The sequence below is a fragment of the Nerophis lumbriciformis genome, linkage group LG11 (genome assembly GCF_033978685.3).
Source record: "Nerophis lumbriciformis linkage group LG11, RoL_Nlum_v2.1, whole genome shotgun sequence".
Taxonomy (NCBI): domain Eukaryota; kingdom Metazoa; phylum Chordata; class Actinopteri; order Syngnathiformes; family Syngnathidae; genus Nerophis; species Nerophis lumbriciformis.
Genome location: NC_084558.2, coordinates 15,846,995 through 15,874,808, shown reverse-complemented (window position 1 = coordinate 15,874,808; position 27,814 = coordinate 15,846,995). Strand labels below are relative to the sequence as shown.

Sequence of the window (27,814 nt, the reverse complement as noted above, 5' to 3'; positions counted from 1 at the left end):
AAAAAAAGTTTATGAGTTTGAACATCAAATATCTTGTCTTTGTAGTGCATTCAATTGAATATGGGTTGAAAAGCATTTGCGAATCATTGTATTCCGTTTATATTTACATCTAACACAATTTCCCAACTCATATGGAAACAGGGTTTGTAAATTGAATGTCAAAGTTGACCAAATCATCAACTAAAATTAGTTCCTCAGGGTTAGAGCTCCTAATAACATTGTCGCTAATACTTGGTTAATATGCAGGTCTTAACAGGTAAATGGAGTATTTTTGGTGGTTTTTGGATGTTTACAGAGCTTTATGGGCAGAATAAATGATTCCGTCAAGCACGAGCCATATTTTACAATTCAGACTGCACTGTTCTTGTCTCACATAGGGATTGTGATTGATAGGCAACCTTCCAGAAAAGTGGCAAAACACCCCCTGAGAAGACAAAAAACAATAACTACTACATTGAGTACACTTTTTTAAAGGCATGGCCCAGGAAAGGTTAACTGCTGAACTGGTCTGTTTGGAGTGTGACTGTGTTCCCAAAAGGAAACGTGTATCATACATTGGAACTTCCAAATCTTCTACATGATACTGGATGATGTCTCCTTTGTTTATGTTCAGAAATGTTTGTTTTTTTGCCATAGGATATAATTGAAATGCATTCATCCATTCCAGAGTCAAACTGAAGCTACTATAAGACACGTCACTGGTACAGGTGTCATAGTTTGTACCTAAACCATCAAAATAAAGCACATACTCACCTTCTGAGAACAAATGTTTGACTCTTTTAAACACGTCTTGTTCTTGCAAGCGAAGTCTGTCCGTGTACTAAGAAAGCAGCAAACTCTTCTTTTATTAATAGAATCTCCTATGTACTGCTTTCGCTGCTCCATTATTAGCTCCATGGTCTTCTGTGGCGGCATCTCCCTAATGACAAATAAAAAGCTACACAGGCTTGTGAAGTTAATCCTCACAAGATGTGCTCGGCTCTCCTCAGGTCGTTTGTGAACTGACCTCTGAAACTCTGTAAGACTTTCAATGCATATTTTTCCTGAACATTTTGGTCAAAGTCTACATTTTTACGATTTCGATGGCATTTTAGATGTGCCGCTGCAGTTCATCTGGATTATTCAACATCATTGGCTCACCTGCAAACCATAAGCAATACTTTTTACTCTATTTTGATGTTGAATACACCAATCAAAATTTGTATGTTTGTTTAAAATTAAACACAGGAAACTCATTTCCTAACACTTAGAGCCTGATCTACTAGGATCCAAATAAGTGTTCAATTGAGTGTACTAAAAGTGTGTGAGCAATTGATAACAAGTCCAAAAGTGGTGCGGACTGTTTTTTCATTTCCGACATAATTGTCACCATGGAGTCATTTCCCTCCACATTGATGACATCATATGGTCCAGTGACATTTGGCAGCACGCAAAAATAGTACCAACCACCTGTTCTAGGCTATATTGAAGTGCGATCCAGACAACATAACCTATTTTTAGCACGACTAAGATGCACTGTGATGGTACGTCTGGATCATTCTGGAGAACAACATCAGTTGGGAACATCTCTGCGCTGCTGACTCGTCTCCGCTCGGGATGGTTTCCTGCTGACCCACTATGGACTGGACTCTCACTATTATGTTCGATCCACTATGGACTGGACTCTCACAATATTATGTCAGACCCACTCGACATCCATTGCATTCGGTCTCCCCTAGAGGGGGGGGTTACCCACATATGCAGTCCTCTCCAAGGTTTCTCATAGTCATTCACATCGACGTCCCACTGGGGTGAGTTTTTCCTTGCCCTTATGTGGGCTCTGTACCGAGGATGTCGTTGTGGCTTGTGAAGCCCTTTGAGACACTTGTGATTTAGGTTCTATATAAATAAACATTGATTGATGATTGATTGAACAAGAAAATGCATATCGCAAACATTTTTTTTCGTTTAGGAGATATATTGATATATATCCCATATGAGAAAACAAACACCATTTAAAAAAATGCTAGCAGACACAAAAACGGATCAATTAAATTTGTTTTAATTAGCCCCTTCCCAGCACGCACAAGACATTACAACAACGTTGAGAACTTGTTGAATTAGGTTCTGACATTGAGAAAGTCAAACCAAACGTTGTAACAGCATGCTTTTTGACAATGTTTAATCAATGTTGGGTTCTGACATAGATTTGACCATTGGACCAATATTCTACAACACAAGTACAACATTGAAACAACATACTTTTTGACAACGTTTATTTAATGACGTTGAATTGACCATTGAAATTTGGTCATTTCCCAACCAACAGCGTGGATCCAACGTTAGACATCAACGTTATCTCAATTTACAAATACAACTATTTTGCAACGTTGTTTTAAAGTCAGTTTTAAAGGACATGTATGTATAATCAACGTTACTAATGTCTTGTGCCTGCTGGGTTATGTCATTCAGCACTTACAGTATAAAATAGCATCGCTGAATAGACAATATGTCTATTATAATTTATGACAGTCCAAATATTTTGACACGCACACGGACATTTCTCACAGCCATTTTGGGCGTAACGGTCTCAGTTTGATCAAACATTTCAAAAGCGGTAAGTATAGACACAAAACAGCGGCCCCAGAGGAGTTTGAGTTTTGATGAATCACACTGCGAGTGCTCAAATAATATATTTGCATCTCCTATTCCCAGTATTGTGGACGCTCTGATAATCAGCATCTATTCTGCATATACATGAAGAATAGACACGCTAAATGGATTGCGCTCGCTATTTTGCTTATTTAAGAGACGCAATCCTCTGCACACAATCTTAGTCAATCAGCTATACGTGCAGGCCTTTTATAAACACAAATCTTTAGTAATTCTGGCCCATGTGGTAAAAAAGAGCCACATTTTACTTTCTATAGCAGTGGTTTTTAAAGTACCACCTCAGAAAACACACCATAGTGAACCACATTAAAATACAGTAGTGTAGTAGGCCTAAATATTCATTAAAAACAAGGCAGCTGTTTTAATTATAAAGTATAATAAATATTTTTGGCCACTGTAACATTACATACAGTTTGAACAGTAACACTGTGTTTGAATATTTAATCAAGTGATTCTTGGGCATATCACTAGATGGAGCCCGCAGTTTTGAGAATCATTGTTCTATAGTATTTTCTCATGCACCCCAAATGATAATTAAAGTTGAAAAATAAAGCTATCATCTACAGCGAAGTTATAAACTTTTTTTTTTTAATTTCGAATATAACAGCCTGCTTTGAATTATAGCCCCCTTCTTTTTGTGGTTTACAAAAACACACGCCCCGGACTATAACATTCATATAGGTGCTGCTTTAGCTCCCCACAATTATTTTTCGTTGCAAGAATCCAAGTTTAAATAAGTGTTTATTTTGAAAAATAAATAAATCCATAGTATAGAATAAGGTTCATGAGGTGAAACATGAAATAATGTGCTTTTGTGTCATTTCCAGCGTCACACAAGTCGAGGATTGTTTGATAATCCCCTTCATTCAATTTCTTTTGAACATTCTATACTCCCCAAGCTATGTATAATAACATGGAAGCAATGAAATACAAACACTGAACAAAAGTTTGTAGCGATTCGTAACACGTGAGGATCGGGCTTCCGGTTCTACTGTAACAATCAACCACTGAGTTAAATGAGTGTGCTTAAAAATCCAAGCTACGTTTAATAACTTGTTATATATATATATATATATATATATATATATATATATATATATATATATATATATATATATATATATATATATATATATTATTCCTACAAATACATAGTCTTCAGCACTTTGTAAAACGTCCACTTTCCTCAGTAAACCAAGAAAGCTAGAAATAACCTAGAGTGGAACAAAAAGACAAGACAAAACCTTTCAGAAAAAATGAAGAAAAAAAAAATTAAACATAAAAAAACAACATCCTGTACAAACACTAATAATCTAACTAACATCCTGTCTAATAATTTAAGAAAATAGTGTCTCTAAAACGTTCATATTGCTTTGTACCTCCAACGGAAGTTCTAAGGTGGCATCGCTTTGTGATGTCACTCCAGAGGTTGCCGGGTCGACTGCAGCCAATTGCATGCAGCTGTAAGCAGGAGGGGAGACGCTGGTGTGTCTTGTGTGGTCTCCCTTTTTGGCAGTTTTTAAAAATACAAAGACAAAGGACGGTGGCGCTACTACAGCACTGCTCCTGGAAAAGGAGCCGGGGGTGTCTCACTCTTTACAGCATTACTTGAAATATCACATTAGGTCTTGTGTGCGTCTTTGTGTGTTCGCTTGTCAGCCATCAGTCTTCTCAAAGGACAAACTGGGAAGAGTCAGTAGCATGGGGTTGGCGTTGGGGTCCTGTCCGGAACCTTCTCCAACACCGAGATCTAAAGAGTCCTTCGAGTCACTAGAGGGCGCTCTCCGCCTCAGGCATGAGTCCCGACCGGGCAAGGGCGGCAGCAACCCTGACGAGGGCTCCGAACCGTCAGGCGGATCCACGGAGATGCAAGGTGGGCTCATCTTCTTTTTGCGGCGAGGTGAGAGCAGCGAGGTCTGAGTCTGGCTGCGGATCTGCAGACTGTCGGCCTGCGACACGAAACCAGAAGACGTGGACGTGGTGCTGTATTGGGGGCGGGACTCCACCACGGAGCAGACCTCCACCGAGTGGCGCCGCGGGTCGTCCAGCCAGGAGTGAGGGCGAAGGCGGGGCAGGAGGACGCTGCGGCCTTGCGTGTCAACGCTGTGGAACCTCTTCAACGGCCTCAAGCGAGGGCTCTCGCTTTCTTGACAGTGCGCGTTGTTCTCGTAGTCCTCTGTGGCGCCGACGCTGCTGCTACTGCCGAGTTCATCAGTCCGGATGACGTCATCGCTCCCGGTCAACCCGGCCCCGGTAATAAGGGACACTTCCTGATCCACGTTTGCCTCGTTTTGTCGCTGCGGCCTCACCGGTAAGGGCGGAGGCGAGTCGAGGCGGTGCTGCACGCCGCTGGGGCGCGAAGGTTTCGGGGACGCCCCCGGTGTGGCCGGGACCAGACAGAGCGCAGGCTGCTCTTGCTGGTGATGGTGGAAGGGAAAGGGTGAGGAGGTGGAGGATGAGGAGTCAGAGAGATGTGGAGGGAGGCCAAGAGAAGCCGCATTCACAAGTCCTTCGCTGCTTCCCTCTCCATCCGAGCACAGGGCCTCCTGAGAGTCAGTAGACACTGCGACCTGCAAGACGAGGCACGGGGGAGAAAGGTGGGATGAAATATTTAGGGCGGGATGGATGAGGAAGTGTGAGATAAATGTGCAATGAGAGGGGGGATTGGTGGAAATATGAGGGATTAGAAATGAGGGAGGGAACCTGGTGAGTGGGACTTGATGAGGATGAGAAGTCGTAGTTTGGGTCAAGGTTCACAAACTGGGCAGATGTCATCGTTTTTTTATTCTTTACCGAAAGTCAAACTGGAGCTGCAGCATTCGTGCATTATGCTATCCTATAAATTATTTCACATTTATTTAGTTTGCTTTTATGGTCAGAATCTGTTGCTGGGTTTGTAAACATGCTCACAATTAGTCAATTAAAGGCCTACTGAAACCCACTACTACCGACCACGCAGTCTGATAGTTTATATATTCAATGATGAAATCTTAACATTGCAACACATGCCAATACGGCCGGGTTAGTTTACTAAAGTGCAATTTTACATTTCGCGCGACATATCCTGCTGAAAATGTCTCGCGTCAGCGCGTGACGTCGCGGATTGAAGAGGACATTTTGAGACAGCATGGTGGCCAGCTATTAAGTCGTCTGTTTCATCGCAAAATTCCACAGTATTCTGGACATCTGTGTTGGTGAATCTTTTGCAATTTGTTCAATGAACAATGGAGACAGCAAAGAAGAAAGCTGTAGGAGGAAAGCGGTGTATTGCGGCCGACTGCAGCAACACAAACACGACCGGTGTTTCATTGTTTACATTCCCGAAAGATGACAGTCAATCTTTACCATTGGCCTGTGGAGAACTGGGACAACAGAGACTCTCAGCAGGAGGACTTTGAGTTGGATACGCAGACACGGTACCGTGAGTACGCTTCCAAACATTTGATCGCTTGCCCGTACGTGTGTACCGCTACGTGCATGTTACGTACGTAACTTTGGGGACTTTGGGGAAATATACAGTATGTGCTGTATGAACTTTGGGGAGGTGAACGGTACTTTGGGCTGTGGGATTGAGTGTGTTGTGCAGGTGTTTGAGTTGTATTGGTGGGTTGTATGGACGGGAGGGGGGAGGTGTTTGTTATGCGGGATTAATTTGTGGCATATTAAATATAAGCCTGGTTGTGTTGTGGCTAATAGAGTATATATATGTTTTGTGTTTATTTACTGTTTTAGTCATTCCCAGCTGAATATCAGATCCCACCCGCCTCTCACAGCATCTTCCCCATCTGAATCGCTCCCACTGCCCTCTAGTCCTTCACTCTCACTTTCCTCATCCACAAATCTTTCATCCTCGCTCAAATTAATGGTGAAATCGTCGCTTTCTCGGTTCGAATCGCTCTCGCTGCTGGTGGCCATGATTGTAAACAATGTGCGGATGTGAGGAGCTCCACAACCTGTGACGTCACCCTACGCGTCTGCTACTTCCGGTAGAGGCAAGGCTTTTTTATCAGCGACCAAATGTTGGGAACTTTATCGTCGATGTTCTCGACTAAATCCTTTCAGCAAAAATATGGCAATATCGCGAAGGAAGGGTATGGAAGGGTATTAATATGGCTTTCCATCATTTTCAGCGGACTGCATTGCAAAATGATCAACCCCCGCTCCACTTCCCCTCATGGGAGATTCACCCAGGAAAGCGGCCATATGATTCCGAATAAAAAAAAAGATCTGTTCATATGCTTTTAGCATATTGCTTGCCAGCTGACACGGTGAACCCTCTAACCTTTGACCTTTCGCACAAAACATCTGTAATGTTGTAGTAGCGATCCGCGTCATTTATCGCCCGCTTGTTAAATCGGATTATGTTTCCATGTCAGTGTGCGTGGCAAATAGTCAGAGGGTGAACAGGACGTGCCACCGCAGCAACGACGCGAGTTAAAACTCATACAATGTCCTCAAGTTGTGATTGACTCTCATCCACTGATTGGGTAAAAGAGAAGATTTAAATTGCTCCACTTTGCTGAGGGGTCAACTTGAGTACGTTCACACACGAACATGGATGAGTTTCAGACAGGGTTCATGTTGAGGAATAATGGCTTCTCTTGCATGAGCTTTAAGGGTGTGACCACAGAGACACCCAGTGGTCACAGGCTGCACAGAAAGAGTGCGTACTAAAACAATGCAATATATAAGTGGTCTTTAAAGAGCACTCTGACAGGTTTAGCCAGGTAGTCGATACAAAAGTGCTCCATCACACTGTACAAAAACAAGTCACATTGTATGGAGCGCATGTGTTGTTTTACAATCCCCTGAGTTCTGCAAACACACTGCCATTTAATAACCCGGCAATACAATAAAACTATATATTATTGCCAAGTATATGTTTTGGAATATTAGATGATGGATGGTTAACGAAGAAATTGAAGATTAAAAAAAAAAAATGGAGTGTTCATACTATGTGTTTGTGTCTTTTTGCAATATGAGCATGGAGTCCAGTGTTTCTGAAAGGCTCTATGCTAGAAAAAGTCTACTTTCCTCTCACTGTTTCAGAAACAGGAGTATCTGTGTTTGAGCAGCAGCTCGGGGTCAGGCGCCCAGCTGAGCTGGGGTCAGACCAGAACAGATACGATATGGAAAATGATACGTATGAGGGGGGGAGAGGGGGAGGAAAAGGGGAAGGACACTGTTTAGAAAGGTAATTTGGGGGGAGGTTTTGTTGTCTTTAGTCAGTCAATAACATACAGGTCCAGCTCAATAAATAGTAACATCTTTGAAAAGTGCACTTTTTCCTGTAGTTTAATTAAAGCAGTGAGGCTCTTATGTTCTTTAAATTCACTTCATACACAGTGAAATATTTATTTATATTATGTCATAGGTATTTCTTCATTTATAATGATTTGGATGGTTACAGCTCACAGCTACCCCGAATTCAACACCTTATAAAATGTGAAAAAAAAAAAAAAGTTCAATATTGATATGAAACATATTTAAAAATGTATATATAATAATCATACCTTCTCTCCATGTCTGATAGTGATAATTCAAGAAAAATATTAGGAATTTAAATGATTCTATTCATACTTTGTACTCTACCCTGTTCTTATACAAATGTTTGTGCCACATGGACATGTACAACTTTAAAAACGGTAACAACATCAGCGTGATTATGCATATTTGTAAATGTATTCCAAAGACGAACCTATTCTACTTGTTAATAGTAGAATATGTTATTAGCTAGCCTTTAAATAGACCCCCCTTTTAGACCAGTTGATTTGCTGTTTCTTTTCTGCCCAAATTTGGTGACCACAGATGATTCGTAACCTGTCCAAAGTTGGGACCTGGGGTGTATCACTCATCTGTGCATCAGTTGGGGACGTCTCTGCGCTGCTGACCTGTCTCCACTCAAGATGATCTCCTGCTGGCCCCACTATGGACTGGACTCTCACAATATTATGCAAGATCCACTATGGACTGGACTCTCACACTATTAACTAGATCCACTATGGACTGGACTCTCACACTATTAACTAGATCCACTATGGACTGGACTCTCACAATATTATGCTAGATCCACTATGGACTGGACCCTCACAATATTATGCTAGATCCACTATGGACTGGACTCTCACACTATTAACTAGATCCACTATGGACTGGACTCTCACACTATTAACTAGATCCACTATGGACTGGACCCTCACAATATTATGCTAGATCCACTATGGACTGGACTCTCACACTATTAACTAGATCCACTATGGACTGGACTCTCACACTATTAACTAGATCCACTATGGACTGGACTCTCACACTATTAACTAGATCCACTATGGACTGGACTCTCACACTATTAACTAGATCCACTATGGACTGGACTCTCACACTATTAACTAGATCCACTATGGACTGGACTCTCACACTATTAACTAGATCCACTATGGACTGGACTCTCACAATATTATGCTCGATCCACTCGACGTCCATTGCACCGATCCCCTCCAAGGTTTCTCATTGTCATCCCATTGGGTTGAGTTTTATCTAGCTCTGAGGTGGGATCTGAGCCGAGGATGTCGTTGTGGCTTGTGCAGCCCTTTGAGACACTCGTGATTTAGGGCTATATAAGTAAACTTTGATTGATTGATTGATTAATTGATATTTGTAAATGTATTCCAAAGACAAACCTATTCTACTTGTTGATAGTGGAATATGTTATTTGGACTGACTATTGCTCATTATTTTTTTTGCATTTTTTGCTGGGACAAAATGTTAAAAATAAACATGGCACTTTTTTGCTATTTTTAAAATTTAAAATAAAATACTATAAATAATATATAATACAATTGTAATAATATACATACACATTTAAAAAATACTAATATTACTAATATACTAATAATAATATTACAAATGATTCTCAAACTGTGGTACATGGGCTCTATCTAGTGGGATGCGAAAGATACTGTCAAGTGTTTAATTTTCCCAATGTTCCAATATTCAGACACAGTGTTATTGTTCAAACTGTGTGTAATGTCAGAGTGGCTAAAAATATTAAATATGCTTATGAAATAAAACATCTGCCTTGTTTTTAATAATTACTTAGGCCTACTGTGCTATTGTATTTTAATGTTGACCACTCTGGTGGTCAACACTAACACAGAGTCAAGTGTTTAATTGAACACCTGAAATCAAATAACATTTCCATGAAATTCTAATTTAGTGAGATTCACCTGTATGTTGAGGAACACGTAAAAGAGCCAAACAAATGATATACAGTAAGTGTCATCTAACAAAATAGTATTGAAGTATAATACTAATGATTGTTTATGTCCTGTATCTACTTATTTAAATGTGTACCTATTTGTAATTGTACTATATTCTTACTTTGAGCATTATGGAGCCACAGAACCACTACTACCAAATGTATGAATCCCTTTCTACATCTCCACTAATAATATTCCTTACAAATCTATTAAAATCGTTTTAGGTTGATTATCATACCATTTTGAAATGCAAATACCGTATTTTCTGGACCATAGGGCGCACCAGATTACAAGGAACACTGCCGATGAGCGGGTCTATTCAGGTCTTTTTTCATACAAAAGGCGCACCAGATTATAAGGCGCATTAAAGGGGTCATATTATTATCTTTTTTTTCTAAATTTAAAACATTTCCTTGTCGTCTACACAACCTCATCCGTGGCTCACTAGTGCAACAACAATGCCGGAAATGTGTCCCATGAAAAACTCTCTAATAACTAAAGTTCCATGGGTAAATTATGTAAACTCACTACACTGGTAGTTTTTAGCGCTTCCATGGCGAGTCTACTGACATATATAAGTTACAACTTTACGCTACTTTACATTAGAAATGGCAACAGCAGAGGGTGAATGTGCCATAACAAGAAGATAGTGAAAAAGAAGAAGCTTATCGACTACATAATCAGCACAGACTACAGTGGCGGACGTGCGCAAATTTTCAGGACTTATGCAGATCTGAAATACACATCAGCAGGTACCAGAAGGTAAGAAAAGTTGGTTTTGCAAAATATTGTGAAATAAAACACCAGATAATATGTCTGCTAATGGGTGCCATTTTGCGGTCCTTATACACGCACCATAGTAATAATTGTATCTCTGACTTCGGTAGCTGTAATGGGACGACAATCCATCAAACGGTGCGGCTTCAAAGTCGTACTAAAACATTTTTACAGATTTTTTTAGTGCCGTGTGTAATGTTCTTTTTTTCAATGGATCATTTAAAGTTTTGGTGTTGTTTACTGGTGTCATATTGCAGTCTGCAGTCTTTTTGAGAAAATGAAAGGATTTAAAGTGCGCCTTATACTCCGAAAAATACGGTAATAATTATCAAATACAATGGTATACAATATCAGGGATGTTAGAAAAAACAAAAAAACAGTTCTTACGGAGATTATAATACTAATGTTGATTTATTCTGTCTGAGAGGTAATTCAAAAGTATTTTAGTTGTGTCTACTTAGATAAGGAACTACACTCTCAGGTTGTCCATGCATTTTCACATGTGATCTGAATTTGGGCGCCCGCCGATCACATAAAGACAAAATATTATTCATTTGCACATTCACACCTGTGGACAGTTTATAGTCTGGTTTATGGTCCAGCACCTCGCTAAATCAGTCAACCATCCATACTGTGTCATGACACGAGACCTTTGAGCAAAGTTCAAATTGACCCTGAGATGTAAAACAGATGTGGTGGGTCACCTGTCTGCGCAGCTTGCGGCTCAGCGTATGTGAGTGTCTGGAAGGGGGTAGTCGTGGTATGCTTTCAGAGTCGGAGTGACTGTGAGGGCTGATGGGTCTAAAGAGGTCGGTGGGGATGGCCAGTCGTTGGGAAAACTCTTCTGGTTGTGAATGTACTGAACCACTGGAGTCTGAAAAAAAAGGAAGTACAGTAGAAATGAACTCAGTAGAGAGTGGATCCCAGTCAAGGCCAAACCTTCCTTTTTCATACACTGTTGTGAAATTTTTTGACCTCGGGGCCCAACTTTTCCACTTCAGAGGGGCCTGGGGTCCACTCAAATATTAACACTGAATTAGTAATATTACTCTTTATTTTAATCATATTCAATAATTCTATCAATTCTACTTACAGTTTAACATGATAATCCTAGTCAAATTATATCAAAAAATATTATCATCAAGGCTTAGGTCAGGCGGATTAAAATAAGAAATATTAGTCAAATATACTGCAAAGGAAGGCACTCATAAAAACTGCTGAAAAATAAATGTACATTCAATTAAAATTCTAACTATATATTTATAATAAAAGATAATGCTATATATTTTGTTTTTTAATCAACTGTTCATAAATTTAAAGAGCAAATGAAAATACAGCATCACTACTTGAGTCATATGTATATATATACCGTGTATTTTATAACTTCCCTGATGACTTTAGCTCTAGTTTTCTTGTTTAAGATTGACGTTACTGCCACAAGTGGTGGCCTATTACAACTGATATTTCTGGCGACCCTCGAGGGGGCGCTCGTGGCTCAACAAGGGCCCCCCGGCTTTATGGTTAAGAAACACGGCTGTAGATAAAAAACATCATAACTTAGGTTAGGTATCAATTAGGGGTGTAAAAAATTTAAATCGATTTTCGAATTAATCACGATTCTTATTTGTAACGATTCGTAATCGATCAAAAAAATAAAAACATAGATATATGTATATTTTTTAATCTGTCCCATCCAGCCACTCAGGCAAACCATATTGTTGATGTACATGCCCATATTTGCAGATTTACAGATTCACTTCAAGAGTTTCTTGCTGTCTTATTTTTATTTGACTTAATTCATGTTTTGTAGTATGTTATTAAACAAAAACAAATGAAAACAATAAAAATGTATTTACACACACAAATGTATCGAAAATTGGTACCGTTGAGTACTGGCATCGATTCCCAGGTACCAGGAATTGTATCGGTTCAAATGTGAAAGTTATCCATCCCTAATGACAGCATATTCATGAATTGAATAGAAACGTATCAAAAGCAATTCTATGCAATTGGAAGTGATTTGGACTCTAATTTAATTGGTTCTTTACTTATACCTCAGACAAATTGTACAGTATGTCTGAATGTTGTCGTTAAGATACACACATACGCATATAAATATAGGGCTACTTCTTGCTCCGGGCCTCAATTTTCAGTTAGGTTTAGTGAAAATTGGTTATGTTTTTATAATCCAGCTAAAGAAAAGAACAACAAAACAAACAAAACCTCCATGAAATCCCAATTTGGGTCAGGTCTTGATCCCTACCATATATCCGGCGTCTCAAACCCCCAACAAAACTTACTGTTTCTTTCCCTTGGTCCGACCCTTCACAAGGTTTCATGAACATCAAAAAAGTAGTTTTTTTTTATGGAAACGTGCTAATAAAAAACAAACCACTCAATGACAAACTTCAAAGCAAACTTCAATCAAGGCGAAATGTGCGATTTTGGATCAGCACCAAATTGAAACCAATTATTGATACAACCTCTCCTGTATAGGCTCAAACATGCATTACTCACTGAAAATGTGACTACACAAAATGCATCATATTTAGATGGATTATTTCTTATCTTATGCTTACCCCTCCATTAGATCTGTTTATGTTAACGGTTTTTCGCATAAACCTGCTGACAAATGTAGTGGGAATCTATGACCTTATTTAGTTTTTACAGCTCGCAACCTGGGTTTAAGATGTTCTTGGGTTTCTCAAATCGCCACTACACACACACAAAATAGAAGTAATAAATGGAAAAGCTATGTTTGGATATCCTAATTTAACTGAATCATTTTACAGACACATACTGTACATCTTGCACATGCTCAAACCTTTGAAAAAATATACTGTAGTAAAAGACCTCTCTGGATCCCCACCATGCAATGTATGGTAGGGATTAGGGTTGTCCAATATTAATTAATGGATTCAATATTTATCAATAAATACCAATATTGTGGTACCGGTACCAAAATGTATTGCGATACTTTTCAAAATAAAGTGGACCACAAACAAATGTCATTATTGGCTTTATTTTAATAGAACATTCTATGATCCATTAAACATATGTTTCTTATTGCAGTCAAAGAACAATGTTGGCAATGCATTCAATTAGATAGTGAAAATAGTACATAACTTCTCTTTTAGTAAGAAGTAAGCAAACAAAGGCTCCTAATTTGACTGCTGACGTAGGCAGTAACCTATTGTGTCATTAATCATTCTACTATTTTGTCAAACGTATGAGGGACATGCGGTATAAAATGGATGGATTATTCTACTTGTTCATTTACTGTTAATATCTGCTTACTTTCTATTTTAACATGTTCCATTTACACTTCTGTTCAAATGTAATAAACACTTATTCTTCTGTTGTTGGATACTTTACATACGTTTTGGGTGATACTACAAATGTTGGTATCAATCCAGGACCAAGTAGTTACATGGTAATGGTCATAATTAAAATTATTTTATGTCCAGGGACACATTTCCTGGGTTTATAAACAATATAAAAAACGAAAGATGTTGTGATAGTAAAACATATGAGGTTACGGTCGATGTTTGTGTAGATCCACCCATGGCATTTGTTTACATTCAGGAGCGCTAGCTTTCTGTTAGCGGTTATCTACCAAGAAGATTAACCAAGTTAATTGTATTTTTTATTCCTAATCGTTGTAGGTACTTGGCTACTAAAGTTAAGGAGTTTTGTGATTTCAAACTGAGAGTGCACCACGCGGCTAGTGACAGTGTGTGCGCATGTCAGAAGGGCACAGGTTGTTTTTTATTCAGTAGAAAGTTGAACCATCCCATCCTTGTTATTTTTGTTTGATATATTCATACTTAGATTGTTTCCTAAAGAGATATTTGTTTCAATATACAACATGTTCTGTTTATGAACCCTGTTCAAAAACAAACTAAATCTGTAATTCATGTATCCACTGTATTCATTTTGCATAACCAATCCAGCCACCTGTATACCATGAACATATTGTATGTATCCTGTTGACTACCTCACAGATGGAAGCTAATAAAAAATACATTCTGGCCTCTACAATGAATGGGATTTTCCTTCTGAGCTATTGTGACATTTATTGTGAAGGAAATAAATATTCCATCCTACCTGAGTGGGCTCTATGGGGGCTCAATATGTGCTGGGGCTGAGGTGCCTGTGCAAGAAGCTGTGCTGAAGCCGCGGTCGGCTTGCCAGAAGGCTGCAGCGGGAAGAACATGTAGCTGTCGTTGGGTAGGGAGTGTGTGCGTCCCACCGCAGGTTTCCTGACACTCAACAGGTTGTCCTCCATTGTTCCCCCAGGGTCGAGCTGCTCGGTCTGCGGAAAACACGAGGGAATCAGTCTGCCATTGCAAGATGGGTGGCTGAAGTCTACTAGTGTGTAATACAATGAACAAAGAAGCAGTGGTCTTTAGCATACACAGAAAACAGATGTTGGGAGTTGGCTGGTACATGCTGCCACAGATCACAGAAACCTTTTACAAGTGGATTTACAAGCACTTTGCTTTGAAGCGCAAGCACTCTTTAAGAGTCACTCCTTTAACTGTAGGTAAAGGTATAAGCCTTGTGTCAGCTGGGGCAGTGTCCTGCAGCCTGGAGATCACTTTTTGACACACCATTCACATAGGAGGGGAAACCATAGACTAAAGTAGAAGACAGATGACCGAACAAACACACAGAGGATTATTGACAGGAAAGACCTGTGACGTGTTGTAGACTCACATGAAAAGCACAGAAAAAAGAGTGGAGAGGTAGAGAAGAAACAGAGAGAGCGGAAAAGCTGCGAACTGTCAGGTGCGCTACTCTACTGGACGAGAAAACATCAGGCTGGAAACGTGGAATGAGAAAGAGAAGAGGAAGTTGCAGGACACACGGTTAGATTGACAAGGGCCTTCCAAACACATTCACCCTTTTTACTACCGATCTGAAAAAATAATAATTGATTCACTAATAAGCTGTAACCAGCAGAGGCGCTGTTAGTCCAGAACAACACGGCTTCAACTATGACTAGAGATGTATATATAGTTAGAATTTTATCGATACCGATACCAATATCCATATTTTTTATCGATAGTACATATAATTTCTTTAAGTAACAATGTGAAAAAAAAGCATTTTTATTGGCATTATTTTTGGTACAAGAGGTTGTGCACCAGCAACATCATGAAAAAGCATCTCACAGCAGGGAAGTATTGTATCAACACCTGCTTTTTAAGTCTTAAACAAGGCAGCTATGTGTGCATGTGCAAGGTGCAATGCAGTCATGTCATGTCATCATCTTGTAAAGACCGCAAAGATCTATCACTGTGTTTCTATTCATTACAATTACACTAGGTATATTCATCCATCCATTTTATATCGCTTGTTCCTATTATAACCTTTAAAAATATTAGTAATAAAATAATAATTAATAAAGTAAAACAATAGTAATGTATGGTATTCATGTTCATTCATAGACCTTTACCATATCAAATATATAATATAAGTCAGTACAATCAATTAGCATGTTAGGTGGGTGTGCATTGTGTAACAATAACAACTATTTGTGTTTATGTTTTGAGACAGACTTATTTGAGTGACGGACCCTAAGCCACCGTATGTGTGTCTCTGTTGTGGGTGTATCACATAAATAAAAGGACCCATCCATTCATCCATCTATTTTCTACCGCTGGTCCCTTTCGGGGTCAGTGATTATTTAAAAATGTCACTTTTTTGAGTGGATTAATATTGGTCTGTGGATTGCTGGACCGCTTAGAGGACGGTCGGGTTGATGAAGTCGTAGGTGTGCTAGTGGCGGTCGTGAGTTTAGTGGTGTTTACTTCAAACTGACACTCACTGTTATTAGCGTGTATGACTTTGGGGACTTGGAAGAAATATTGTTGCGTTACAAAATTGTGTGTGGTTTTGCTTCCTTATTTGTTATTATTCCAAGCTGATTATCATGTATCCGTGCGTAACAGCGTGTCATAATTACGACGGTCAGCTTGATAAAAAAAAATACTGATATCATTAGTCCAGAATCTTACGTTCCTCCTGGACCGACCCAATTAGGAACCCGTATCAAAAAATAATGTTACACAATATACATCCCTAACTATGACACAACTCCTTTGCATTGTTCTGATCAATATGCCACTGACATGGAAACATGAGTTCAGAACAATAAGAGATATTTTGTAATTTCTAATTAAAGAAATAATTCAGTATTGCCCATCAAGTAAAGTTGGTGTAATACTATTTCTAATGGAGACACATTCCGATGCTGGTACATTTGATTTAACCTGCACTTTGAACCATTTGGTAGACAGTTACTTTGCCTGTTAAACTGCAGCACTGAAAGTTAGCGCGATGGGCAAGTGGCTTTGGAAGACCCTGGCAAGGAAACGCCACTACGAGTTACTGTAAAAGGGGGCAAAGGAGGAGCAGGTATGAAAAACAAAATTAACTGCGGTCAGTACATTGCATTCCAGACTGCTGAGAAAGAGGGAGTTAAAATCATCAGTGACCGAGTCTTCTGTCAGAGCTAGGGACCAGGATTTCTCAGAGGCCAGAGAGAGAGCGTCCATCTCGGCTAGAGGGATCTAAACAGGGAGAGACAACGCCTGGTGAGTAAAACCAACACAATGTGCTTGGTACAAAACATAAATAATAAGACCGAAATACACCAGGGGTGTCCAAAAGGCGGCGCAGAGATAAATGTTTAGCGGCTTTAAAGGAATATTATACCTACAATGAATCATCTCATAACATACATGGTCTTGCCTAAGGACATATCTCAATGTTACTATTCACCCTGCCTGTGATTCCAACTCAGTGTTGCCCACTGAGCAATACAGCTGCAACATATTACACTAAAAACTAAAATTATTGAGAAATATCTAACACTTTAGCATGTCTTGACATGTCTTGACTTGGTTTCAGCTTGGATGAGGAACAAGTTTGGATGCCCCTGATATACATATATAGTATACATACTGTACATATACAGTGGCAACAAGGACATTACACTCCTAACATATATATCATGTATATTTCACCGAACAAAATGTGGAAAACACAAAAATACACCATGCGCACGTACAAACGACACAGTTATATGGACACTTACATTGTGAAAATTGAAGAAACTACGGAATTTGTTCTAATCTATAAAAGCGTCCACTTTATACATTTTAGAATATGTCTAGATATGTTCCTCTGTTTGCCAAAAAAACACATTTGCAATGTCAGAGGTCACCGGCTAACAATCAGTTTGAGTTCATCCACACCAAACTCATGCAGCCATTGTCCCTAACAGACCTGTGTCCATGCAATCGTACAAAACATCTGGGAATACGAAATTCAACTGGGTAAGTCTGGCCCAACCTTTGACTATGGAACTAAGAGATGAGGCATGTTCTAAGATCTTTGTCAATTTAGATTGCAATGGAATCTCGGTCAAAAGCAAAAAAAATATCCTTCCTAATTAAAAAAACAACAACTTTTGAACCACACCACACACAACGTCAGCGACATGTTTATTGATGTTTGCAACTTGCCCAATGTTATAACTTCTAAACTAAAACATTTGACAAGAATACCACCGGCTTATGCTTTTATTAGTACTTTAAGAGAACACATTTAATACATATATGTCTCGATTTGTCACCTTTAGAAGTTAAACTTTGGCTTCGACTGGCTTTCAGACTTCATCCATGTACATGTGCACAGGCGCGCGCTCACCCACAGTAGAGATCTTGGTGCACAAAAGTATTTAAAAAAGGCATGCACTTGCTGTTGTGCAGATTTTATCACGAGAGGGCGTATTTAGTCATTGGGAGCCCAAGGCAAACCCAGCGATAGGGGCCCTCTACATAACAAAAACAACATGGTCATTTACATGTTGTTTAAACTACCATGAGAGTTGCACATTAAAGCTATTATTGAGATAGAAGCACTGATCACGATGCTTTTGCTGCAATTGGAAAGTAGAAACATTAATCGACTGTGTGTGTAAGCCATTTTCAGAGATCATTGATGTTTTGTTAGCGCAGTGACGCATAGCGCTACTATTGTCAAAGCCGGGCGTGTGTGACTGGTGTGCAAAACAGAGCTTGTGATGGTGGCCGTGTTTAAAAAAGACGAGGCTGCTGATTTTGAAAAAGTGCTTCTCTAGTTCCTTCCTGCCGACCTGCACTACGTCTTACCAGACCAATAGTTTACCATTTGCAGCGTTTTAATACTCACATATTTGTGATGAAAAGTGTCACTCTTGTTGTGTTGATCTCTTAAATTCGGTGAGGAAAAGGTTGACACTTCAGGTCGTTTTAACAAAAATTGTTTGCTTTCTTCTCGCCTTCTCTGCTCCACTTGGGTAACTGCTTCATTTTTATTAAAAAAAAACACTCATAACCGTGACTACAGGTTTGTTTTAGGCTGGTTTCTGGAATCAAATCTGTATATGTGCAGTAACATGGAATAGTCCATTACGTGAGAAGGCAGCTGTCGAAAATCATCAGATTGATTAAGAATTTTAATGTATTTTAAAGCGCACAAATTAAGACAAAAAAAAAATAAAAATCGTGTTGACTAGAAGAAAACTGTACAATCATTTTTGTGAGATGTTTTGGGGCCCCTGGAAATCCCATGGCCACAGGCATATGTTTGCCTAATGTTAAGTCTGCTCCGAGTTTAGTCACAATGATCAACCACGAGTGTGCTCTAAGCGCCTAGCTCAGGGGTCCCCAAACTTTTTGACTCGTGGGCCGCATTGGGTTAAAAAAATTTGGCCGGGGGCCGGGTTGTATATATATATATATATATATATATATATATATATATATATATATATATATATATATATATATATATATATATATACATATATATATATATATATATATATATAAATAAATATATTGGGCACGTCCGACCGGTAGGAGGCCACGGGGAAGACCCAGGACACGTTGGGAAGACAATGTCTCCCGACTGGCCTGGGAACGCCTCGGGATCCCCCGGGAGGAGCTGGACGAAGTGGCTGGGGAGAGGGAAGTCTGGGCTTTTCCTGCTTAAGCTGCTGCCCCCGCGACCCGACCTCGGATAAGCGGAAGAAGATGGATGGATGGATATACAGTATATATATACATTTATATATATATATATATATATATATATATATATATATATATATATATATATATATATATATATATATATATATATATACATACATACAGGTAAAAGCCAGTAAATTAGAATATTTTGAAAAACTTGATTTATTTCAGTAATTGCATTCAAAAGGTGTAACTAGTACATTATATTTATTCATTGCACACAGACTGATGCATTCAAATGTTTATTTCATTTAATTTTGATGATTTGAAGTGGCAACAAATGAAAATCCAAAATTCTGTGTGTCACAAAATTAGAATATTACTTAAGGCTAATACAAAAAAGGGATTTTTAGAAATGTTGGCCAACTGAAAAGTATGAAAATGAAAAATATGAGCATGTACAATACTCAATACTTGGTTGGAGCTCCTTTTGCCTCAATTACTGCGTTAATGCGGCGTGGCATGGAGTCGATGAGTTTCTGGCACTGCTCAGGTGTTATGAGAGCCCAGGTTGCTCTGATAGTGGCCTTCAACTCTTCTGCGTTTTTGGGTCTGGCATTCTGCATCTTCCTTTTCACAATACCCCACAGATTTTCTATGGGGCTAAGGTCAGGGGAGTTGGCGGGCCAATTTAGAACAGAAATACCATGGTCCGTAAACCAGGCACGGGTAGATTTTGCGCTGTGTGCAGGCGCCAAGTCCTGTTGGAACTTGAAATCTCCATCTCCATAGAGCAGGTCAGCAGCAGGAAGCATGAAGTGCTCTAAAACTTTCTGGTAGACGGCTGCGTTGACCCTGGATCTCAGGAAACAGAGTGGACTGACACCAGCAGATGACATGGCACCCCAAACCATCACTGATGGTGGAAACTTTACACTAGACTTCAGGCAACGTGGATCCTGTGCCTCTCCTGTCTTCCTCCAGACTCTGGGACCTCAATTTCCAAAGGAAATGCAAAATTTGCATGGTTGGGTGATGGTTTGGGGTGCCATGTCATCTGCTGGTGTCGGCCCACTCTGTTTCCTGAGATCCAGGGTCAACGCAGCCGTCTACCAGCAAGTTTTAGAGCACTTCATGCTTCCTGCTGCTGACCTGCTCTATGGAGATGGAGATTACAAGTTCCAACAGGACTTGGCGCCTGCACACAGCGCAAAATCTACCCGTGCCTGGTTTACGGACCATGGTATTTCTGTTCTAAATTGGCCCGCCAACTCCCCTGACCTTAGCCCCATAGAAAATCTGTGGGGTATTGTGAAAAGGAAGATGCAGAATGCCAGACCCAAAAACGCAGAAGAGTTGAAGGCCACTATCAGAGCAACCTGGGCTCTCATAACACCTGAGCAGTGCCAGAAACTCATCGACTCCATGCCACGCCGCATTAACGCAGTAATTGAGGCAAAAGGAGCTCCAACCAAGTATTGAGTTTTGTACATGCTCATATTTTTCATTTTCATACTTTTCATTTGGCCAACATTTCTAAAAATCCCTTTTTTGTATTAGCCTTAAGTAATATTCTAATTTTGTGACACATGGAATTTTGGATTTTCATTTGTTGCCACTTCAAATCATCAAAATTAAATGAAATAAACATTTGAATGCATCAGTCTGTGTGCAATGGATAAATATAATGTACTAGTTACACCTTTTGAATGCAATTACTGAAATAAATCAAGTTTTTCAAAATATTCTAATTTACTGGCTTTTACCTGTATATATATACATTGTCTTTTTAATCCGTTTTGACATTTAACATTGTCACGTTATCGATGGGAAAATTCATTTTTAGGCAATATGATTTGCCTGAGCGGCTAGGAGACACCGAGAGTAACAAGTGGTAGAAAATGGATTAGAATGGAAAGATTAAAAAAATTAAAACATTTAAAAAATTAACTTGGGACTTCCTGTGGGCCGGATTTTGGATGCTGGGGGGCCGTAGTTTGGGGACCCCTGGTCTAGCTAATTGTGAGCTTGAACCCTGCACCGTTTTTGTTTTTTCTGACTTTTTAGCAACACCTCTTCTAAAAGAAGGACCACATGTAAAGAAAAATATCTATACAAACCAATTTCAGACTTATCAAATTCAGCATTGACATATGATCCATGTTCAACAGCGCCCCCTAGAGGTCCACCAAAAAAATGTCTTGTTCTCAGCTGTGGTCTGTATGGGCTGCAGTAGTACTCAGTTGTAACACACTTCTTTACCACGTGTGGCAGTATTGATGATATCAGATAAACAGAAGAAGTCTGGAGAATTTTTGCGCAAAAATTATGACTAAAGTGGTGAATTTAATTTGCACTTTAATTTTAATGACAGTTTAAAAAAAGCAACACATATATATATATATATATATATATATATATAAACATATACACACACACACACACACACACACATACATATATATGCATATATATATATATATATATATATATATATATATATATATATATATATATATATATATATATATATACATGCATATATATACATATATATAATATTATATGTATTATTGAGTTTATTTATTTTAAGACTAAATAATTGAATCAGTTATTTAAGAATCCCCCAAGCAGAATATTTGTTTAGTATTTATTTTTCTAATCAGCCTGACCTAGGCCGAAGGTTTATGTGTTAAATAAATAATATTCATTGTGATTAACACATGCTTTCATATCATTTGACATTGTTTATCCTGCTAAATTGTAAGTGGGTTAGAAATAATTATTAAATATGATTAACATCAAGAGTAGGATTCATAATTCTTTAATGGAAACGTTGGTCCCTGAGGTCAAAAATGTTAACTTGTTCTAAAGCAAGCATGTCAAACTTATTTCCATTGAGGGCCGCTTGCAACAGTGAATAATATATGAATATACATGTATAATCAACTTGTGATATTACATAATTGTCTATGCATTTGATTGTTGTATATTTTTCACGTTTACTGTAACAAAAAAAAATCATTAGATTTTACTGTAAAAAACTGGAAGCTCAGTTGCTAGAATTTTACTGTAAAATTTGCAGTGGTTTTTATGCAATAAAATACATGAGCTGCAAGTATTTTTTTTTACTGTCAAATCTATGTTTGCTGTTTTTATTGTGTATTACTGTAAATGGAAAAACGGTAACAACGTTGTTTTTACGGTAAAACAAAACTGGCAGCTCAGTCGGCAGAATTTTATCGTAAAGTCCTGTCATTTTTACAGTGTACAATTTGATGGATAACTTTTTTTTAAATCATAAGTTAAGACGACATTTAATATTACATATATATATATATATATATATATATATATATATATATATATATATATATATATATATATATATATATATATATATATATATTTATTTATTATTTTTTTGTTTGTTTTTTTTGTTTTTTTTGTTTTTGTTTTTTTGTTTTTTGTTTTGTTTTTTAAAAACCTTTTTGGAATGTATAATAATATAATATTTTGTTGCATTGTTAGACAAAATGGAAGTTTAAAAGATATGTAATTGCATGCAGAACATGTGTTTTTTAATGTCAAAATGGAAGGAACAAATACATTTAGTAAGAAAAGATAAGGTCCATATAAAATGATGTGGCAGGCCACATGTGGCCCAGAGGCCTTGCATTTGATAGCAGTGTTCTAAAGTTACCTAAAGGTAGTTTTTTTGTTGTTGTTTTGAGGTTTTTACTGTTTTTTCTCCTTTACTATTAACAGTATTAGAAAAGGGCCACTTTCTGAAGGGGATTTGTAATGTCAATCACAACTGTTTTTAAAGAAAAACACATTTGTACACTTGTATAATTTCATATTAGAAACTTCTCTGCAGTTAATAAAGGTTTTATGACGCCAGAAAAGGGTAACTGCCATCATATTCTATGAGAGAAATTGCTTAGAAACTCGAGCAGAGCGGACCTGGAATGGATTGCGTTTGACAGATATTAGACACGTACAATAAAAAGTGCACTGTTAAACATAATAATTTCAGACGGGACTGCATTAACAGGTAAATAACGAGCTTTGACTAAAGCTTTGACTGCGTTGCTGCATTGGAATTTAGAGTGTTGCAGGTTTAGCTTTGAGCCTTACTGTCAGGTTTGCTTGGCTCTGCCTTGTTGACTTTAGAGGGGGAATTTATTCTGACACACAATTTGGCACACATTCAATAGGATATATTGCAGTTATTCTTTGCAGGGGGCTATGTATACTAAACAGCATGTCGATCTAATTTAAAGATTTTTTAGAGTGGTGTTGACAACACTAATGCACTGATTGGTCACATAATACCCTCAGATGTGGAAGATAGATATCAACGTCCATTATTTAGTGACTCTGTGATCAATAGTTGATGGATTTAAACATTATACGCCAACTTGGGTGTAAGATTGGGATCTAAGAAAAGCCTTCTGCGGATATCACAACTTTGCTGCAACTGGTGACAAAGCGGACACACAAATACAACACAATAGACACACATGGACTATGTTACCGCATTGCACGAACGAAAAACAAACTATAAGTTCAATTGGCAGAGATGACATCATAGCTTTTATGCCAACTACAAGGTTAGCGTGCTAAAGTTATTAACTGTGGAGAAATTTCGGACCTTGGGCAGGGCGCCATTTGGCAAACATCACAAGGCATGCAGTTCGATTACTACAAAAATACGGTTCAGGCACAATATGTCCTTGTTTTTCCCTCCATAAATATTTTACAGCTTAATGGTGATCCTGCAGAGAAGAAGCAGCCCCCATCCATAAGACGTTTAGTGTGGTAAATGGTCATAACAGACTAATATTTGCCAAAAAGGGGTGAGACAATATCACATGCTTTCAATAAAATATATAACAGTTTAGAATTCTAGCAGACTAAAATAAAGGGCTCTTATGCTGTCTGGTATTAATTAAAACAAAAATAATATTCACAGCAGTAATTGTGGACACCTGGTAGATAATGTTGAGCTTTTGCTTAATCTTCCTTGAAGGAAGATATGGGTCCATACAGATGTTTTAATTGTCTGTTGATGACTTTAATTAGCTGAGCTTGATGAAATACTGTTACAGTCAATGGTGTCAAAAAGGACACTTCTTTAAGTGTCTGCCTTATGTCTTCATAATCCATGCATTACAAACGCCTTCACAAACGATTAAATACAAATAAAAAAGAGAAAAAAACATAACCCAAACACATTTTTAAATTAAGTAATAAAATCCCTGGTACTGTAGTTTAGTGGTTAACGAAAGACTGTAGGTAGGAATTGTCTTTCTACAGTCGTGGTCAAAAGTTTACATACACTTGTAAAGAACATAATGTCATGACTGTCTTGAGTTTCCAATAATTTCTACAACTCTTATTTTTTCGTGATAGAGTGATTGGAGCACATACTTGTTGGTCACAAAAAAAACATTCATGAAGTTTGGTTCTTTTATGAATGTATTATGGGTCTACTGAAAATGTGACCGAATCTGCTGGGTCAAAAGTATACATACAGCAATGTTAAAGTCCTACTGAAACCCACTACTACCGACCACGCAGTCTGATAGTTTATATATCAATGATGAAATCTTAACATTGCAACACATGCCAATACGGCCGGGTTAGCTTACTAAAGTGCAATTTTTAATTTCACGCGAAATATCCTGCTGAAAACGTCTCGGTATGATGACGTCAGCGCGTGACGTCGCGGATTGTAGAGGACATTTTGGGACAACATGGTGGCCAGCTATTAAGTCGTCTGTTTTTAACGCAAAATTCCACAGTATTCTGGACATCTGTGTTGGTGAATGTTTTGCAATTTGTTCAATGAACAATGGAGACAGCAAAGAAGAAAGCTGTAGGTGGGAAGCGGTGTATTGCGGCAGGTGTTGTGCTGGATAACGCACCCCCGCCGTAGAATGCACCCCCTGACTGTTTTGCCGGATAACACAGCCGGTGTTTCATTGTTTACCTTCCCGAAAGATGACAGTCAATCTTTACCATTGGCCTGTGGAGAACTGGGACAACAGAGACTCTTACCAGGAGGACTTTGAGTTGGATGCGCAGACACGGTGCCGTGAGTACGCATGCAGCTGTGGCTTCCAAACATTTGATCGCTTGCCCGTACGTGCGTGCCGCTATGTGCATGTCACGTACGTAACTTTGGGGAAATATATGTGCTGTATGAACTTTGGGGAGGTGAACGGTACTTTGGGCTGTGGGATTGAGTGTGTTGTGCAGGTGTTTGAGTTGTATTGGCGGGTTGTATGGACGGGGGGGGTGTTTGTTATGCGGGATTAATTTGTGGCATATTAAATATAAGCCTGGTTGTGTTGTGGCTAATAGAGTATATATATGTCTTGTGTTTATTTACTGTTTTAGTCATTCCCAGCTGAATATCAGGTCCCACCCGCCTCTCACAGCATCTTCCCTATCTGAATCGCTCCCACTGCCCTCTAGTCCTTCACTCTTACTTTCCTCATCCACGAATCTTTCATCCTCGCTCAAATTAATGGAGAAATCGTCGCTTTCTCGGTTCGAATCGCTCTTGCTGCTGGTGGCCATGATTGTAAACAATGTGCAGATGTGAGGAGCTCCACAACCTGTGACGTCACCCTACTCGTCTGCTACGTCCGGTACAGTCCATGTCAGAAAACCAACACATTTAGCTGAACTGCACCAATTTTGTCAAGAGGAGTGGTCAAAAATTCAACCGGAAGCTTGCCAGAAGCTTGTGGATGGCTACCAAAAGCGCCTTATTGAAGTGAAACTTGCCAAGGGACATGTAACCAAATATTAACATTGCTGTATGTATACTTTTGACCCAGCAGATTTGGTCACATTTTCAGTAGACCCATAATAAATTCATAAAAGAACCAAACTTCATGATTGTTTTTTGTGACCAACAAGTATGTGCTCCAATCACTCTATCACAAAATAATAAGAGTTGTAGAAATGATTGGAAACTCAAGACAGCCATGACATTATGTTCTTTACAAGTGTATGTAAACTTTTGACCGCGACTGTATATGTGCCCTATCATTGACTAGGGATAAGCTCCAGCATCCCTGTCGCCATGGACAGGATAAGTGGTCGGAAATGGACAGGTGATTACAAACTAACTGATTTTGTTTGCTGCAGTGCAACATGGTTCTAAAAAATGAAAGCAGTAACATGTTAGTTAACTGTTGGTTATTGACCTCTTTGTCGGTGTTGGGCTTGCTGGCCTTGGAGGGCAGCGCGTAGTAGCGGCACACAGAGCCAGACAAGTTGTCCATCAAACTCAACTCCCCATCCATTGAACCCTGGATGACCAGGGAGACCGAGTCAAACTGGGCTCTTCGCTGGACAAACTTGGGATGATGCAGAGGGGAGAAATGGGGGCGGGCAATGGGGAATGGAAGAGAAAGAAACACCGGGACAGCAGAACGTGCAGACATGGACAGGTTTTGTTTAGAAGTATGTGGATTCATGAAAAGGAAGAATGATCAGAGAAAAAGAAAGAAAACAGTTATTCAGACAGAAACACAAACTGACATGTAAACAAAAGAAACTCCCTATGATTGCTGTCATGTTTGCAGAAATGACTGCATCCTGCCACCAGATGGCACTGCAGCATTACATTACAGTACAGTGCAGGGACACTAGGGCCAGTTGCATGTTTTGTGGAGAGCAGAAGAGGAAGACAGATAACATCTTAAAGGGGAAACCTAATGATAGCAAGAGCCCTATTTCCGATCCCCTGAAGTCGTCTGGAAATAGCTGTCGGGGAAAACAACAAGGCCCTGTGGTCCAACTTTCCCATGGCACTATGGCCTCTCCTTGACTGGCATGTCCCAGTCCACAGGGACTGACAACAGCCACACACAGACACATAAACTGCAAAACCTCTGATATGGACCAGTATAGTATATCACAGTACAGTATAGTCCAGTAAACACATAATGAACTAACAATTTTAAAGCCTAAGATGATTTGGTGATGTTTTGAAAACAACATATCCATCAGTATTAAAAAAAACATCTGCATATTGCAAATTATGTCTGCTCTAGTGTTGTCCCGATACCAATA

General features: G+C 38.9%; 1 protein-coding gene across 1 annotated transcript in view; it reads right to left on the bottom strand.

Annotated features, from left to right (window-relative positions):
- Positions 1–2,053: 2,053 nt before the first annotated feature.
- cacna1g (calcium channel, voltage-dependent, T type, alpha 1G subunit) overlaps positions 2,054–27,814 on the bottom strand; it is a 329,783-nt gene continuing 304,022 nt past the window's right edge. The window contains exons 34-38 of the mRNA XM_061967247.2: positions 26,944–27,096; positions 17,144–17,266; positions 14,796–15,003; positions 11,393–11,562; positions 2,054–5,222 (exon numbers count right to left, since the gene is read on the bottom strand). Of these exons, the coding sequence (XP_061823231.2) occupies positions 4,308–5,222; positions 11,393–11,562; positions 14,796–15,003; positions 17,144–17,266; positions 26,944–27,096 (1,569 nt within the window). The 3' untranslated portion in view covers positions 2,054–4,307. The remainder of the gene's footprint in view (positions 5,223–11,392; positions 11,563–14,795; positions 15,004–17,143; positions 17,267–26,943; positions 27,097–27,814) is intronic.